The sequence below is a fragment of the Zootermopsis nevadensis genome, unplaced genomic scaffold, assembly GCF_977971745.1.
Source record: "Zootermopsis nevadensis isolate Lab colony 2312 unplaced genomic scaffold, Znev_1.0 Znev_ptg000017l, whole genome shotgun sequence".
In the NCBI taxonomy this organism is placed as follows: Eukaryota; Metazoa; Arthropoda; class Insecta; order Blattodea; family Termopsidae; genus Zootermopsis; species Zootermopsis nevadensis.
Genome location: NW_028259149.1, coordinates 5,254,127 through 5,273,707, shown reverse-complemented (window position 1 = coordinate 5,273,707; position 19,581 = coordinate 5,254,127). Strand labels below are relative to the sequence as shown.

The following is a 19,581-nucleotide window of genomic DNA, read 5'->3' as shown; positions in this document are numbered from 1 at the left end:
GTCACTGTCATTTACTGATTCAGTGGCACTATTTTGTTACTAGATGTTTGGGACAATTTGAGCATGGAGAGGAAGGAATAATCCAAACAAAAAAGTATCATAAAGAAAAAAAGATGCGGGATACAAGCTTTCGAAACGCAGAAGAAATTACTTTATGACCGAACTACAAATTTCATAAATAACAATGTATACGAAACTGGAAGTAATGCGTTGACAGCATGATCTCTGACCACCCTTAAACAACATACCTTTGACTAACAGGATTTAAAAATAAATAAAAAAATACCAAAAGGAAAAATTATGTTTAGGAAGACTTCTAAAGCGATGGAAACTCTGTAACATTCGGTCTCAATGCCTAATACATGCTGTGTTATCTTTATCTAATTTCTTATCCTCATAATCATCAACTAGAAATTAGGTCTTGGGCACATTGTGATTCAGAAGCAACCTTCAACTCTGCGACTGAACGACTTGCAGGCCTATTCATAATGATTATTATTAGTGTTTGTAAATCTTAGGGAAATGTGTTATTCCTATGTTCCCTCTTGTTTTTATTTCGAGATGGTAAAACAGTCATATACACGATTCATATATTGCTTGCGTGGTATCTGTGATGTTCGTATTGACATTGTCGTCTAGGCGTTGATGCGCTACGGTTCATATTTGTGAAAGTGGAAACGATAAACGTTCAATTGTTTCAAATATTTCAGTGCACTATTGATGAAATGGCTTGGCTTGAAGCATTGGGAAAAACGTCTGGTTTAATACTTAGAAGTTTACTGGGACAAGAATCAAACCCTAATAAAGTTTTGGTTGTCCAACCAGAACAGTATAGCGATACACTTGTTCACTGCCGAGAAGATGCACTTATTTTGTATGGCCCTAGGATAGCGAAGTCTTCGAAGGAGAAATACGAAATTGTTCTTCAGAGGCCTTGTACTGAAACTTTCGAGCAAGCTTTCAGGTTAGTCTAGGTTAGTGTAATGTATCGTAACTTTTTTATTTTCGCATACAGCTAAGAATGTCGTATTTTACGTTGTTCATGGCTGTGTATGTATGCGTATAAATGGGCTCTCTTGATCATGATGCACAACTTTTAGTTGTAAAAAATATAGAATAAATTGTTTTCTTTTTCACTATTTTCCAGACTGCTCTTATTTTATTATTTAACTCTAGTATGTGTTTATTGTAATGCATACATTTAACCTCTTTAATGACTTGAGTAAGTATCTTGCAATATCTTCTATAGTAAATTTTCACTACTTTGTTGTTACTGGATTGACAATGTAGGTAAAGATCACAAGATGGTTTGATGCCTTTAGAAATCCACTTATTATTTTCGGATATCCTTTTCACTGATTTGGTGGGAAAACATGCTTCAAAAATTTTAAGATGATATTTAGGTTTTTGCTGAATTTTGAATCTGCATCATGGCCGTTTAATACTGAGTCCAGTTTTCATTTCTGAGATGTGTTATAAATTATTTAATAGTGTCTTCATTTATAAGTCTGATCATTTCCTGTAATCATGATAATTGGAGGGAAATATTCTATCGAAGAAGTGACCCCCATCAATAAATATAAATGGTATTGCAATAAAAGATCCTAAACCCGTAGCACATCATTTCAATACTTCTTAACAATTATGGGAAGAATGAACAATGTATTTGTGATATGAAATGTTCTACATCCTTGGCTTGGGTCTGTGAAGGATCTGTGGAATGTAAATACATTCTGTTCTATTCTATTCTTAAAGTATGGTATCTACACACATTTGCAGAATTAGGGGTTTATTTATACATAGTAAACAAAACATGTTCTGTAGGTGAAAATGTGGAATGTGGTCTTATGGGTTGTGACTATGTGGTTGTGTAGGAGGTTACCAGCCAGAGTTTCATAGGAATGTGTCACCTTAATTTTTAGGGTTTAGTATGAAACTCCGAGGACTGAGGCAGTATGTTCAATGGTCAAGCCCTTCATGCAAATAAAAAGTGACATGGGAATCCTTGGGAGTGTATAACAGTAGTGAGCGAACTCAAGAAATCCGTGAAAAGAAACATTGAAGAGATTAAATGATCATTAATAATAGTGTGTATTTTTTGCATATAATAACCCGTGCATTGTCAGGCCAAGCATTTCTTAATGAGAGTCGGTGCTTAAGAAGTGGATTACAAGTCTCTGTGTTTGTTTTTTGCAGCTTATATCGTTCAAATGACCTTCAAGAAGTGGAAATTAAATTTTTACAATTGAAGGAGAAAGTACCAGTTCTTGTTGGAATTTCACAAGAGGTTAGTATTTTATCAGATAAATATACAGATGATTAGGTATGGTTTCAAAATTTATTGATGTTGCCCTGTAACTTTGTGTTCTTGGGAAATCCATGATTGTGCATATAGTAGAGGCTATGACTTTCTTTCACTTCTTACTAATTAGCAATTCACAGTACAGTATTTTTAATAGAATAAAATTTGTTTACATTTAAGTTGCTGTCAATTTATAGGCCTAGAAATTTAGTTGTTTCTACTTCTTCAGTTATTTTATCCATATACTCTGTACCTAGCTTACCAGTTTTTGTTGGTAGTACAAAATTTCATGTTTTGTAATGACGCAATTTGAATAGGTGCTAGTATTTGTTTGTGATGATTTTGTTTCTACTTGTTGCCTTTTGTTATGAAGGTATAATGTAAGCCACAGACCACCAATATTTTGAATTCCATAAAAATGTGGTTTTGACAGTAATAATTCATAATTTACACAATAAAATGCTTTAGAAAGATTACCAGATATTCCATTAACATGCATTTTAATATTAAGAGCACTTCAGATTTTATCTGTAAAATTGAAAAAGGCTATATCAGTTGAGAGACTTTTACTAAATTCAAACTGTTCACTTGCAAGAACATTGTTTAAGTTTTATAAAGACCACTCTCTTATACATGACCTTTTCAAATATTGTAGAGAAAGCTGTTAGTAACGAAATTGGTCTTTAGTTAAATATGCACAATTTTTTATCCTTTCTATATAGAGGCATAACTTTTGAATATTTAAGTCATTCTGGAAAAACTCCTACTGCCATTGATTGATTGCAAAGATAAGTTAAAGGAACACTAATGTAGTCTGCACAGCTCTTGATTAAATATGTTGATATCTCATCATAACCACATGTACATTTTGATTTGTGAAAATTTATTGTGCTTTTAATTTCATTTACTCTTGTGGGCATGAGTTCTATGTTTGGAAAGGTTTTAGGGATTGCTTGAGCATGGTACTTTATTGCTTCTTCTGTTATAGTTTTAGTGTCATTGTTCATTCTTTTTACAATTGTTAAGACATAAGTATTGAAATGATTTATGAAGAGTTTAGGATTTTCTATTGCATTATCATTTGTCTTTTTTAATGGGGTTACGTCTTCTGCAGAATGTTTTCCTGTTTCCTTTTTTACTATTTTCCAGACTGCTTTTATTTTATTATTTAATTCTTGTATCTGTTTATTGTAATGCATATGTTTAACCTCTTTAATGACTTGAGTATCTTGCAGTATCACCTGTAGGAAATTTTCATTAGTTGGTTGTTGCTGGATTGACAGTGTTAGGTAAAGATCTCAAGATGGTTTGATGTCTTTAGAGATTCACTTATTATTTTCAGATGTCCTTTTCATTGTTTTGGTGGGGAAATTTGCTTCAAAATTTTTAAGAATATATTCAGGTTTATGTTGAATTTTGAATCTGCATCATGGCGTTTTAATACCGAGTGTCAATTTTCGTCACTAAGTTTTGTTATAAATTCCTTAATATTGTCTTCATTTACAAGTCTGACACATAATATTGGAATTCATTTGCAGCATAAATGTTTATTCTATTATATTATGTTGGTTTACGTGTTGTGTATTCTGTACTGTTTACTTTGCCGGGCTGTTACTATATGTATTAAGAAATTTTATATTTTTGTGCTGGTTTATATTTGGTTAGGGGCCTAGTCTGTTAGGAAGTGGTTGAAATTAGTCCATTAAGTAAGGTTCTGTTCATTGCAAAACTGTTGTGATGTCCAATTGTTTTCAGGTTTGTAATTTGGGTGGAATCCAGAAACTATGTGATGCCTTGCAGGAGAACCCTACATGGACAGTGACACATTTGGCTTCGTACTTGTCACTTCATGACACCTTTCAGTATCCTGTTATCGCAAGGTATTTAGAAGTTATGAAATAAGAGATAACGATGTTAATCATTATGATGATACATGTTAATATCACATATATTACCCCTTTAAAGCCTAGTGGTAACTATACGAGGTGCGATCGGAAAGTTTCCAGACTGTGTCAATAGAGGGCGAACCGGATGTAGTACGAGCTTCTGCCGCTAGGGGGTGCGGCCTACATTCATAGTGAATTAGTGTGCCAGCCGGCATCATCGAATTAGTATTTGTTTCTTAGTTACGGGCGTTTTGGTAGTGCATTACACCGACCCTCCTACGATTTCGGAATGGCGTGTGCATCAAATTTTGCCAACTCGCCAAAACGGCTACGGAAACCTATGAAATGCTAAAGCAAGCATTTGGGGAGTCCGCAATGGGTCGTGCACAAATTTTTGTGTGGCATTCACGTTTTAAAAATGGCCGAACCTCTGTCGATGATGACGAGCGTTCTGGACGACCATCTTTGAGCACAACGCCCGAAAATGTTACGAAGATTCGGCAGGCCATTCACGAAGATCGACGTCGTACCATCAACGACTTGTGCGACATTGTTGGGATAGGCTATGGGACCTGTCAGCTGATTCTAAAGGAAGAACTCCACATGCGACGCATCACAGCCAAGTTTGTGCCAAGGCTCCTGTCTGAGGACCAGAAGCAGAATCGACTTCTTGTTTGTCAGGAGCTCAAAGATCTTGCCGGATCGCCGGATTTAGCTCCGTGTGACTTCTTCCTCTTCCCAAAGATGAAAATTCAGCTAAAGGGAAGGAGATTTGAGACGATAGAAGAGATTCAGGCTGAATCGCAGATGGTGCTTGACAGGCTGACAAAGAAAGATTTCCAGGGATGCTTCCAGGTTTGGCAGCGGCGCTGGGATCGTTGTGTTCACTCCCAGGGGAACTACTTCGAGGGTGATGGATGAATTTAATACCTGAGATAAGTGTACGGGTTTTTATAGGCACAGTCTGGAAACTTTCCGATCGCACCTCGTATGTTCCAGTTCAACATTCAGTAACTCTTCGTTTTGTATTTATGGTTTTCATGTGATTCTCGATGTAAACAGGAATTACTTCCTTAAACAGCATTAACCATTTGATCTTTGTAAAGGTGAAGTGTTGTGTTTTCTTTGTGGTACGGACTGAATTATTAAATAGTATTTGTATGTGCTTCTGCTTCATGAAAAGTAAAAAGTAAAGCCATGTAGGCATGTGGAGGGGTGGGGGAGAAGATAATGTATAGCTCCTTTTCAATCTTAACCTTAGCACTGGATGGGGGCATCACACCCTGGATTCAAAAGGTTAAGTAAATATAAGCTCTAAGCTGTGAAGATATATATGGATGGATCTACACACATTCTGCACTTCAGAAGTATATGAAGGTAAGTGGTAGGTTAACTTCACTCTTCAGCCACTGCTTTTCCCTAATGGAGGGAACCCCAGATAGGAGACAAAAATAGGTCCCTGAGCCAGTCTGGATGTGGCAATGAGAATGGTCTCTGCCTCTCTTAGGGAACTGGACTTCGGTCAGTCAGCTCATCACTTTAATAATGCAGCTTACCTGGCACATTCTAGTATCAGAATCAATTAATTTTGTCAGTCGTATTCAAAGAAGAAAGAGAACTTATACTGACTAACCATAACCATTTTGCTGCTAGTTTGAATTATAACTATACATGTTAGATTTTAGATTCTCATGGATGTGAGTATGAGGTTGAGAGGCTTCTGGGGTATTGCATTGTGTAGTCTCATAGCAGTTGACTTATGTTTCAAGGTGCTTATGTGCAGGGTGATGAGTCAGTACCCTGATAATGGAGGCAGTAAGCACCTCTGAAACATTATTCAACTTCTGTGAGATTGCAGGGGGCTGTAATCTTTATAAATATGTTACAAACAATGTTAATCTTTTATAAGTCAGCATTATTTGTTTGAATTGATTTCAGCAATCTTAATTCAGCAGATCTTAACACTGGCATATCTCCATTGCAAGTAGCCATCAAGACAGGCAGTCTTCGAACTGTTCAGGCCCTCTTGAGTGCCAAAGCTTCACTGGATCATCTTGATTATGAGGCCAACTCTGTGTTCCATTATGCTGCCAGCACCAACACTGAGATAATTTTGGTAAATGTAGTGTCATGTAGAGCGATTCCGCTCAGTGCATAAAATGAAAAGACAGTGAGAGGTATCTGTCCTTACGTTTTTTTCTGTCCCAAAATTTGTATGGAGCTTGTGAAGAACTTGTCATGAAAATTTTATTTTAGTCATCTTGATCCTTTATAAGCCCTGCTTTACATAAGAATGAAAATAATTCTTATTTATATGAATAATTATTCATGTCAATTTCTTTTTTTAACAATGCTATCAGTAGCTTATACTCTGTAGTGTTGAATGATAGGATTATTAGTGATTAATTAATTGTAATGGTTATGGAAGAAAGTGGTCATAGTATAATTTTATGGTACTCTCATAAAATTTGACTTTAGGAAGTGAGGAAATCTTTGAAAATCTCAGTCAGGATAGCTGGTGTCAGGGCCAAGATTTGAATCCAGGACTGCCAGATATTACACAGGATTTTTAACTACTCAGCTGCAACGCTCGATATTATTATTAGGTGATAAGTAACATCATTGCTGAAAAGAAACTTTCATTTCAGAGACTCTGTTTACATCATCATAGAAGACCCCTGTTTCATTTAATTGCCATGGGAAGGCTTGCCTTATTTATAATATATATATATATATATATATTTGTTTTTGTTGTTCATACTTGCAATCGAAAGCATTCTGAATAAAAGTTTCAGAACTGAGTATGTATGTACATTAATAAAGTCTGTGTACTGTTTCACAAAGTTTTATAATTTTAAACTTTACATTGTGGTATGTATTTTCTAAACTAATTAACTGGTGTAAATTAATTGGAATTTTAGTAATCTGAGTTATGACAATTTTGTAGTCTTTTCTTGTGGTTACCAAAGTTTTGCAGAAACCTATCACCTCCATATTTCAGCATAATACCGTCGAAGACTGTGGCCCAGATTTTCACTGTTATGAAAGCCCCATCTCATATTGATTTAAATTACGTTTGGAATAAATATTTGTTGAATAACTGCAAATCATGGAGATCTGACATATGTAATTTTTCTCCAGCCTCCTGTCATTTCTTTCGCATTCGATTCAAACATTCCCTTCATCGCCCAATTCTCGAACACTCCGAGTATTGCTCTTCCCTTAATGGAAAAGACCAAGTTCAAATATATGTATTATACATTTTATATTAGGCACTGAGTGCGGAGTCCCCCAAATGCCTGAACTGTCAGAATTCAAATGGACACACGCCGTTGCATGTGGCATGCCTGGCAGATAAGCCGGAGTGCGTGAAGGCTCTCCTGGTTGCTGGAGCAGATGTGAATATTTCTGCCTCTCAAGCAAGTGTACATTCCCCCTCATCATCTACTGTGTCCCCAGGATTTGTGGATTTCCTGCATGAAAAGTCCAACAAATTGCATACTCAGGTATGTTTAGTTTGCACAGTTTTGTGATGTTTCTCTCAAACAAAGATTATACAGTGACACATCGTGGAAGAACGTCATTATTCTCGCAGGTATGAAAACCTCAAACTTCGTAGTGTCCAATTTCAAGTGAAACTGATTCACAATTATGGGATGGTTTACAAGTGATATTTACTGTGATGCTGTTTTGCCAGATTTTTGAACTTCGGAAAATATCAGTTAACTGATTGGGTTAATGGGTTGTTTGATTGGGGGGGGGAGTTAGTAAAAGTACAGAGGTTTGAAGAGAACTGTATGTTGAAGGCCAAATTAAACTTTTTCATCAGACTACTCAAAAATGGGTCATCTAAAAAAATTTTGCATGACATAAAATGCAGTGTAGGTTTATAATTTATTTGGAATATTTTTCAATATGGTTAATATTTAATGAGGTGCAAGCCTGTAAGGCTGATCAGATTTAAAGTAATATTTGTACCCACATTTTTCAGGATATGAAATTTGGTGGCACGCCTCTCCATTGGTCATGCTCAAGAGAGGTAATTGAAACTCTTATAAATATGGGATGTGATATAAATTCACGCAATTTTGATGGACGTACAGCTCTTCACATCATGGTAGTGAGGAGTCGTCTGGAGTGTGTTGTAGCCCTGCTAAGTCATGAAGCAAATCCCAACATCAGTGATCACGATGGCAACACACCGCTCCACCTGGCAGTTACACAAGGGAGTTTTGCTATTGTTCAGGCCCTTGTTGTATTTGGAGCAGATGTTAGTTACAGGTATGAATACTTAACAGTGTTAACTTTTCTTTAATTAGAGGATGTAGGAAAGTTTTAAATGGTTTATGTTTTTAAGATCTGTAAGATTTGAGGTTTTCACAGCAGTGAGTATGAAGATTTCTGTCTTCTGGGTTGTTGAGCTGTGTAGTCTGGTCGATGTTTACCAACATTTCAGAGGTCATACTGCCTCCATCATCAGGATGAATATGAAGATTTCTGGGTTGCCCTGTGTAGTCTGGTCGATGTTTACCAACGTTTCAGAGGTCATACTGCCTCCGTCATCAAGGCGATGAATTGCCCTGATGACGGAGGCAGTATGACCTCTGAAACTTTGGTTTACATCGACCAGACTACACAGCACAACAACCCAGAAGACAGAAATCTTTTTAAGATCTGTTGAATATTAGAGTTTGTGTAATGAGGAATAAAAATTATAAGTTACTATTCAAAATAACAGATTATAGAATATGGCCCTTCTGCAGTTTGTGGCATTGGTTACATTTGTGATGTATTTTCAAGAGATAATCTTCTAAATATGATTCTCACTTCAGAAAATGCTGTATATAGGCTGCGATCCTTGCTTTCCTTGCCATTCTTGCACCTATTCAGTGACCTGAGCAGTTGGTTCAACATTGTTTGATACTGAGAAAATTGAAGACTTGAAGAGGATTGTAGAGAATGGTGGTAGTGTTTTTGGGCGGAGGATATAACAGGAGACTGGAGAAAATTGCATAACAAGAAGCTTTGTAATTTGTACTCTTCACCAGATATAGGATGATCAAATCATGTAGGATGAGATAGATGAGGTATGTAGCACATGTGGAAGAGATAAGAAATGCATATGGAACTTCATTTGGAAGCCCTGCTTGATGCAAATATTTTTATAGGAAGTATTTAAAAATTCATTGTTAAATATTAATATTGATCAGTAGGAGTCCAAAACCTTTTTTATTTTAAGCTTTCGCAGTGATCTGGTATTGATGTTATGCTGCTTTTGAGTGCTGGAATGATGCTGACATTTCAGATCAGGCACGCCAAACTCGGTGTCTACTAAGGGCTGCTTACAAACAGGTGATTCTTGCGGGGCCATCACGTAGGAGGCGGAAATCATATCCACTTACTTAACTAATTCCAAGTGGAAGTTTAAGAGATAATTTGGTTCTTCAGTTTTCCTATAAGCGCACACAAATTTGAATTTCAATGAAACACATTTACACATTATTTAACTGAAATAAAGTGATGGAATGTAAGTAGCTGTTTGGCATGCATTTGGGACTTAAGAGTTTATTAAAGTTATGACATTTGGGGCTGCACATTGTGTATAATTTGAGAACTGGACCAGGCTGCATAAAACTTTTCAGGAAGGCTACAAATTTGACTTGCCTGTTTTAGAGGATTGTACTGCTGATTTTTCAGAAGAATGTACTTCCACATGGTGCCATCATCCAAGAGCTGGATCAACATCAAAGCATTGAGAACATACATTGAAGTTCATGAATAGGTTACAATTACAGTTAAATCCTTACTAATTTGCTTCTTATACTGCTGTAATTTCTGTACAGACACATACAAAAATTAAACCAAATTTTCTATACTTTATAAGATAATGTAAGTAAAGATTTGAATATTTTGTGTTTTTGGTCAGGAACAATGGAGGGGCAACTCCTCGTCATGGTATAGTGCTTGGATCTGATGGTGATAGGATCCTGTATGTTCTGCATGCTGTTGGAGCTCCAAGATGTTCGCTTGACACACAGGGCTGCAATCCAGGATGTGAAGGTTCCTCAAACAATTATAATGGCATTCCTCCAGCTGTTCCTCCCTCCTTAGAGTCACGTGAGATTTTGAACCAAATGCTGTCTGTTGCTGGCATGAACGTTGCAGCCACCAGGTAACGTTTTTCAGTGGAATTATTAGTGATACACTCTGTTTTTTGTATATCTTTTCTTTTCCTTAATCCACCCTTTTCTGTTCTTGTTTGTGTCGTCAGTGTCTGAGCCACTTGGACTGTGTTTTTAAAGAGCTTTCAAATATTGAATGACTGTGGAATATGATTCACAAATTTGAAAATTGTGTATATCTCAAGAACTGTAAAACATATATTACAATTTTGGCAGCATGTTTGTAAGATACTAAAGAGTCTCAAAATCCCAGTCAGTGGACTAGTGATTTTGATTAGCCCTCTTTAGTGGACACATCAAAGTAGATGTCTCTCACCTGAAGATGGTAGCAGATACTGCTATTGAAACTTAGTGATCTATTTGTAGAATGTAAGATGATGGACGAGTCCAAAAACTGTCAGTTCTGTGGTATCTGTATTTTAGGTTCCTCTTTATAGAGTTTTTAACACTAAAATGAATTAAACCTTATATAGGATTTGAGTTTTTCACAGCGGTGATCTCAGTTAAACCTTAAACAATAAATTTAACACTGAGATTATTGACTTGATATAATTGAAGTTGAATCTTAAATGAGGGAAAATCTGTATCATCAGGGTGACTGGTAAGTGTTTACCACATTACTCTGTGTAACATCCCAAAAGACAGGTATCTCCATACTCACCATGGGAAAGTGTACTCTCACCCTATAAAGATAAGCTAACATGGAAATGTACTAACAGGTAAAGGCTTTTTTAAAAATAAAATGCATTATAGAAAGTGTTAAGACATCAAATATAGAAGAAATAAATATCTATGAGTATTCAAACTAATTTTATATAGTATTTTGAATAGAAAATATAAAAATATAGATTGGTGTTGTGATGCAGTGGTACAACTGGGAAGCGTACAAAGGGAGGACGCCTGCTCTGCCTAGATGGAGGTGGCATACGGGGACTGATCCTGGTTGTGATTCTGCAGGAGCTAGAGAAGGCAGTAGGACGTCCATTGACTCAATGCTTTGATTGGATGGCAGGCACAAGTACTGGTGGCATTCTGACCTTGGCACTGGCTGCAGGTTCTACTTTTGGCACAGATTATATTAGTCTTCTGGTCAGATACATTTCTTATATGTTTGGAAATAACTAGAGTTTGGATTTTCATGACATGTCATATTTTTACTGGGGCTTCTATTTTCATTCGAAACTGAAATTAAACACTAATTGGGTTATTCTAATCACAATTAGGTTGTATTTATTTTGCATATAAATGCATATTTAGGTCATTTTTATGTCTTTGGTCATATTTTTAGTTAAATGCATATTCTGGTTATACCGTGTCTACAATTTATGAGGCTGCGGTCGTGCTTGGATCGTGTGGCACCCTGTTGATGTGGGCGGGAGTCGTGCGCGTTCTTCCGGTGGGTGACCGGCGAATCAGTTTCAGTGCCGCTAGTAACAGCGAACTACGAATATTTATCGTCACTAATACATGTTATTACATTAATTGTTCTTACCTTAAATCACAAAAGATGTTCAAAGTGACTTCCTTGTGCTTGCAGGCAAGCTTCACATCTCGTTAACATGTTTCGAAATACTCGACGAATCTCTTCTTGGGAAATTCCCGAAATCAGTTGTCGAATATTTTCTTTAAGTGCATCTACTGTTTCTTAAAATTTATCTTATTTTTATAGGAGCACATATTCTCAACATTTGATGCTGATCCAAAACGAGGCATTTACAACTTAAAGCGACTGAGGTTTTTGATTAAAATTGCTAGGAAATCCAGTAATGTTATGCATGTTGTACATGCATATGTAAATAAATAACATGATTGAAATACAAAACGCCTTTTATTAAATTTTAGTGAATATTTTGTTCATAACAAATTAGGTCATATTTCGCTATTTTTGGGGGCATATTTGCATGCATATTTCTCGGTTTTTTAGGTCATGAACATCCGAACCCTACTAATAAAACTTACCAGATTTGATGGTTGAATTATATTAACCAGATTTGTCATATTCAATAGCACTGTGAACTGTTTGAACTTAAAGGAAAAATATAACTAATAGTATGTACTTTTCTTCCTAACTCTGAAACCCTATGCAGCATTTTGGGAATGGTTGCTGCCACACAGTTCAGAATCTTTAGTCTTTCCATCTGCTAAAAAATAGACGTAACTGTAATTGTCGACTATTCTGTGTGGGTGTGTAACTTTATCTGTTACTTGAAGCGAAGAACGCTGATTGAGGGTGTGTGAAAAGAGGGGTCTGAGGAGAGTGTTTGGATGTAAGAGGGATAAAGTGACAGGAGGTTGTGAAAATTGCATAATGAGGAGCTTCATAATTTGTATTCTTCACTGTATTAGGATGGACAATTCAAGAAGGATAAGATGGGCAGGACATATAGTATGCATGGGAGATTATTTTTTTAGGGGAATTCTGTCAAAGAAAATTATTTCAATGTACTTTGTGACTTTGTTGTACAAATATGAATTGGAAATCTTTAGCTTTAATAATAATTCTTAATATTTGATATAGGTAAAAGTCTCATGGAATGCTTGTGCCTGTATTTCCGAATGAAGGAACACGCGTTCGTGGGCAGACGGCCTTACAACAGTGAACCGTTGGAAAACATTCTTAAAGAAGTTCTTGGAACAGACACTGTGATGACTGATATCAAACATCCCAAGTAAGTTGCTAGCAGAAAAGATTAATTTTGAATTGTGAGTACAATAGGTGAGAAATCACTCAAATGATCCAGGATTTTGTGTTCTGGAGGAATCGGGGCAGTTAGGCAGTATAGTGACTGTCTACGGACTGGGGTTCGATGCCTGTTGGGGCAGAGGATTTTTCCTCTAGCCTCTGCGCCTAGACCGGCTCTGGGGCCCACACAGACTCCTATCCAATGTGTACTGGGTTCCTTTCCCAGGAGTAAAGCGTGCCCAGGGCGTGACACTAACCACTCGCCCCCACCTAGTGCCAAGGTTAAGAATGAGAAGGAGCTGTATTCTCTCCCCCTAAGTGTCTACATGGTGTATAGTGAGACAGCTTTATTTTTTATTTTTTGCTTTTTGGAGGAATTCAAAAAGATGAGTTTGATGTTCACAAGCTTGATTGTTATATTGAATTTACATAATTATAATTCATCTGTTAGGTACGTAATGATGGCGATTCCTTTCAAATTAGGATCGAGTCACAGAGCATTGTAATAATTCTCTTTTGATACAGTTGTTGGCCATTCCATCTCATAACCAACTTACCAACTTGCTCCTTTCTTAGAGTGATCATCACAGGGGTTCTGGCAGACCGCAAGCCTGCGCAACTCCACATGTTCCGGAACTATCGGTCACCTGGCAGTCTGTTAGGTGTGGAAGAGATGGGCATGTTTCAGCCCACATTTAGCCCAGAAAATCAGTTGTTGTGGCGAGCAGCTCGTGCCTCCGGTGCAGCCCCTTCGTACTTCAGGTATGTCTGAATTGGTACACAAAGACTTTGTTATTTTAGAAAAACAGTTTATGCATGATCATGTTTGTCTATTAGGTTGTGATGTTGTATGACTTGTAGGTTCACAGGAGACTGAAAATAAAATTATGCAGGAAGTCCACACACACAAACCTGTGTCTGAATGCTGTCTCATCACCCAGTGAACAAGCAGGCTATCTCTACCCTGGTTTACAGGGCCATAACATGAAGACCATGGGCCTCCCACCAAAAAAAGCCATCCATCTTTCTTCAGCCTGTTAAGGACGACTTGTCCCTAGAAATGCCAGTGTGTATACAGCATTTCCTGTGAGCGTGGGAAGGTGTAGATTGGATAGACTGTATGTTCAGTTTGAACAATTATCAAAGAGCATAACTAGTACATATGTTTCTACCACCCTGAAAAGCCTGCTTTGGCCAAACACAGCATGAACGTGTTCCATTGCATCCAGCTGGAAAATATCAGGATTTCAGCCAAAATGGTCTAGACTCATAGACCAGATCATTAGGGAAGTACCAGAGATGAAGCTACATGCCAACAACTTGAACAGGGACTGTGGCTCCTCCCTGAATAGGCCATGGGAGCCTCTCATCTGTACCCAGAAGGAACATAAACCTGCCATTGCGGTTCATACTTCACTTCGTTCCTCCTCTGCTTGTGGTCCTTGTGAGGGCTTTCCTTGGTATATAAAATAAGTAAACAAACAACTATTAACACTATAAAAAAGACACTATTGCCATACGCATTTCAACCCCAATAGGTCATCATCAGTGGCATCAGGGAAATTAATTCATTTAATCTAATGGTTTAAACTGGATTTAGAAAATAAATAATGAATAGGGTATTTAACAAAAGTATTTCAAGAGACACTGCGCTAGATGATGTTTTTGACAGGAGTTGAACTCTGCACTTAGCTATTGATCCATTGGTCCGGTGGCTGTAGCTGGTCTGCAGCGAGCTGTGGTTGCGTCGTCCGTACCTGTGAATTCCAGAATTGTGGGTGTGAGTTAATAGTTGTTTGTTTACTTATTTTATATTTTGATACACTACACGGTATGCAAAGTTTTAAGATTACTTTCCTTGGTAGTTGTCCCCAGAGGCTTTGCTGTCAGATCTGACCTTTTCTGGGTTTGCTTTCAACTGTTGATCACCCATCCTTACCATTTTCAACTCTCCTCTTCTCATCCTCACTTTAGTACCTGTGTATATCTGTGATTCACCCATTCATGGTTGTGCCTTCTGTGACTTTGTGTTCGTGAAGTGCCCTTCTTTAATCTTTTTCCCTAGCATTGGCCTGGCTCTATAGTTCAGTGACGGATACCACGTAATAATATTTTTCTTGTAAAAGTATGTTAGTTTCTATGTTACAGGGCTTTTGGACGTTTCCTGGATGGAGGTTTGATAGCGAATAACCCGACAATGGATGCAATGACGGAGATTCATGAATATAACCTTGCTCTGGAAGCAACTGGGCGATCTTCTGAGCGGTGTCCTGTTACTGTGGTGGTCTCTCTGGGAACAGGCCTGGTTCCAGTTACACAGGTGGGTATAATATTGTGTTCCTTACACTTCCTTTGGTCTCCCTCTAAATAAATAAAATGGAATGAGGGTCTTTGAGACCTAACTGCTGGTATGATTATTTTATCTAAGAAAGATGGTGGAAGACATTACATAATGAATCACATAATTTTTACGTTGTTAGGGTGATTAAATCGAGGATGATTAGATGAGAGAAATGACACGTGCATGCAGCAGTTTGATTGGAAATCTTCAGTGAAAAAGACCTAGGTATAGATAGAGGAATATATTAATATGGACCTTAGAAAAATTGGATATGAAAATGTGAGCTAGATTCAGCTAGCTAGGATAGGGTCCAAAGGTGGGCTTCTGTAAACTCAATAATCAACTTTTACATTCCATTAAAGTAATTTCTTGACCAACTTAGTAAATATACACTTTTCAAAGAAACTTGCTTATTTGTTTCTTAATGAAGAGAATGCTCATTGAGTTTGAACAAATGGTGTCAAATTGTAATTGTATTTAGGAAATTACGTGGATGTCTTGAATCTTTTCCTTCCGTTATCGTGAGAGTCTCGACATTATATGTGCTCTTTGTTTAGATTGTTTGTAGGAGTCCCATTGCTTATTAAGTATCATGTTTAAGAGGTTGTAGATGGTGTAATTAAAGAATGGAGGTGCTATGTTTGTTTGAAGTGTAGGACAAAGTTTTAGGTAGGGACATATCATTTGAGGCACCCTTTTGGAGTGACCTGTTGGAACAGATATGTGGGGATAAGGTAAATTAATTTGTTGCTTCATGCAGCTCAAGGAGATTGATGTGTTCCGTCCAGAGAATGTTTTGGACACGGCTCGACTTGCTTATGGTATATCTACTATTGGAAAGCTCTTGGTTGATCAAGTAAGTTTTTATATTCTTACCTTACTAAAGTATTTTATATTAAATCAGTAATGGACTGGAGAATGTATTGTTATACCTTTAGGATCACAGGTTGTTTGCATTTAGCTTTATATATGGTTGAATTATTTTTTCTAAAATGTATTTGAGCATAATTTCAAACTGAGTATGAACTATCCATGAACATGTGGGAAATGTTAATTTGAAAATACGTTTCTCACCAGCTATGAGCAGGTCTAGAAATTCGTCACAGTGGAGTTTGTCTTTTTCATATTAAATTGAGAATAAATCTGAACACTGAAGTATACTTCTGTTAAATGTGGGAGAGCTAATGGCCACAATAACAGATATTATGGAGTTTTGAAGTAAGTGACAGCACAATTGGATGAATATATAAAGTGTGTCTGTTTCTTCACTGCCCAGCTTCTTGTGTACATTAATTATACTGTGGAGTAGCTGAGTGTTAAAATTTAATTTACCATTTCACAATATTTTCATTTTTCTTGTTTTCATTTAGGCCACAGCGAGTGATGGACGGGTAGTAGATCGTGCAAGGGCATGGTGTTCCATGGTTGGAGTGCCATATTATCGTTTCACTCCACAGATGTCAGAAGACATGCCAATGGATGAAAGAAACGATTCAAAACTGGTTAATATGCTGTGGGAGGCCAAAGCCTATGTACATTCTAAGCAGGTCATGGTCAAAGAAGTGGCACTTTTTCTAAATAGAGAATAGGAGCAGATTTCTTCTCTTCTTAGGTTGTCAACGTTGCGGTTGGTTGGCAGCAGCTTTCCACCGGTTCCTGACCTGTGTTAATCTCTTCAGCTCCACATACGAGCTGCCCTATGTAGTCCAACCTATGCCTGCCCCTACATTTTCTTCACTCCACAGACCCTTCCGAGATGAAAGCTGGCAAACACTCATGCCTAATGATATATCCAATCCAGTTGTTTAATCTCTTCCTCATGTGCTCTATCAGACACGGTGTCTCTCTGATCCTTCTCAATACCTCCTCGTTACTCACTTTTTCTATCCAGGGTATTTTCAAAATTCTTTGGTAGCACCATAACTCGAAAGCTTTGACTCTTTTCTTTTCCGTCGCCCCGAGCGTCCAGGTCTTACTTCCGTAAAGGAACTCGCTGTACACATATGTCTTTAACAGATGTTTCCTTAACTCCGTGTTAATGCTATTAGATGTGAAGAGCTTCCCTTTCTTATCGAAAGCTGTCTTTGCTTGGTTAACTCTGCTCACCAGGTCTCTTTTACTCCATCCATCAGATGTTATTTTGTTTCCTAAGTATGTAAACTCTTTGACATTCTCAAGATGCCTTCCATGCAGAGTCACCCCAGCCTGAGTACCTTGCCTACTTACCACAAGAGCACTTTTGTCTTATCCTTATTGATTTTCATATTGTATCCCGTTACAAGCGTGTTGTCCATTTCCTCCACAATTGCCGCCAGCTCCTCCTCACTCTTAGCTAGTATTGCAATATCATCAGCAAACCTGAGCATATCTATCCCCTCTCCTTGGATCTTCATGCCTCCTCTCTGCCCTAAATTTTCCCTCATTTCATGTAAAGCTTTCTGAATATACCCAGTGAAGAGTACAGGTGAGAGGGAGCACCATTGTCTTACCCCCTGTCTGATACAACAGATTTAATATCTCTAAATCAGTATTTTGTTTCAAGTTTGAAACTGGTTTGTCTATAAAATTATTCACTGTCAGGACTTTTTCCATCGTCAGTTCTTTAAATCACGACGTTTCGGAGGCTGATTCTGTTTCCGTCTTCAGGCGAGAGGTACCTACTGTGTTGGGTCCCTTAGATAGAGCTAGTCTCTGTCACTGGACAGACAGAGACAGAACCGGCCTCCGAAACGTTGTGATTTTAAAGAACTGACGATGGAAAAAGTCCTGATAATGAATAATTTTAAGTGTAAACTACTGTCGTCAAAACGCTTTAGAATTGGTTTGTCTATGTTTATAGTTCAGTGTTTCACACATTTGTTGTTACAGTCTTGAATATCTGTGATATACACTTGCTTCATCAGTGAGTAAGTTGTGTTATAATTTTGTGTTGTAATTAAATTTAATTTATAGTTGCCATATTCATGTAGACACTAGTAGTTACGAGTTTACTTGTATGTCTTGTAAATGTTTTATTGGTTGAGACTTTTTGGTTTTCAAACTAGTCTCAGTGACTAATAATCTGGTTCTCAGTTATTTTGGAGATTTATATGAGGTTGTTTGAGCAGTGAAAATGTGAATTATGGTATTCTGGGTTGCATTCTTTTGAGTGTTTACTAATGTTTCAGATTAACATACTGCCTCTATTTTCATGGTAGAAAATGGAAACTAAATGTTCCTCTGAAAAACTGGTAACCATATGCAGGACTACATGGCTTCAGAACCCCAAAAGTTGTATTTTTCCTTTAAAATAAGTTTTACCTATGTATTATTTATGACACCCTTCCTCTTTTTTAATATAAGAATATATTTGGATTCAAGTTTCTGAGATTAGGGTCCATTTGTAAATAGTTTCAGATGCAAGCATTCAGTATGTCTAATCCCAGAAGTCTGAAGTTTTACATTGAACTCCAGCCGCCCTGAAAACCCAAGGATGAGAATCCAGGCATTTGTTTGTCACAAAAATGGCTACTTTACTTCATTTTTTGTTGTTAAAATAAATAGCAAATCACTGATTGTACACAAAATTTAATACAACTTGTAAAATGTTTGTATAGCAGCAAACTCAAATTTCTGGACACTGGTTGTATGGGAAAATTTAATGAAGATGTTACCTTGTGTATAAATATATTATTAAATTATTTTAAGCTGTCTTGGTGATTTATTGATATTGTCATAATTTTGGGTGTTGACACTATAAGTGTGTGTGTGTGTGTGTAAGATGCCGACATTTCAGTTCACTATGCTTTGCATTACATTTTGCTAAAATTTGACAGTATATATTGTAGATAACTTTGTATTGACTGTGACTGCAGAGAGGGAAACACAGTGTAATATAGATCATAATGTTTTATTTGAACCAAATGTAGAGGTACAAGTGGTACTCAGAAATCTACCTTCAGGGGGTTTTAATGACACCTAGCATTGCCCTCAAATGTTCCAGACATAAGTACAAATTGCTATTGGTGGGGGATGCAGGGTCACTTGTATCTTCCTATCAGTCTGGAAAGCAATTGCAATGGTGGTTGCAGTAATACAGCTGGTAATGAGGGTAGCTACCATACCAAGCCCACGGCTTTAGTCGTGTTACACCAACTGTGACAATACAGTACCCCTACTACTACAACTACTCCGTGAAACCAAGTCCT

At 37.2% G+C, this 19,581-nt stretch overlaps 1 protein-coding gene across 2 annotated transcripts; it reads left to right on the top strand.

The window, feature by feature from the left end:
* Nucleotides 1-403: 403 nt before the first annotated feature.
* iPLA2-VIA (calcium-independent phospholipase A2 VIA) lies at nucleotides 404-19,085 on the top strand. 2 transcript variants are annotated; one of them, XM_022064059.2, is made up of 13 exons: nucleotides 424-964; nucleotides 2,197-2,287; nucleotides 4,058-4,182; nucleotides 6,127-6,304; nucleotides 7,461-7,694; nucleotides 8,180-8,469; nucleotides 10,115-10,360; nucleotides 11,237-11,424; nucleotides 12,889-13,039; nucleotides 13,630-13,815; nucleotides 15,202-15,373; nucleotides 16,155-16,250; nucleotides 16,765-19,085. In XM_022064059.2, exons 1-13 carry the CDS (start codon nucleotides 726-728, stop codon nucleotides 16,981-16,983), a joined length of 2,415 nt encoding a protein of 804 aa, XP_021919751.1. In that variant the 5' UTR covers nucleotides 424-725; the 3' UTR covers nucleotides 16,984-19,085. The 2 variants fall into 2 exon arrangements, with proteins under 2 accessions (XP_021919753.1, XP_021919751.1); XM_022064061.2 differs by lacking the exons at nucleotides 16,155-16,250; nucleotides 16,765-19,085 and having other exon boundaries at nucleotides 404-964; nucleotides 15,188-15,367.
* The last annotated feature ends 496 nt before the right edge of the window (nucleotides 19,086-19,581 follow it).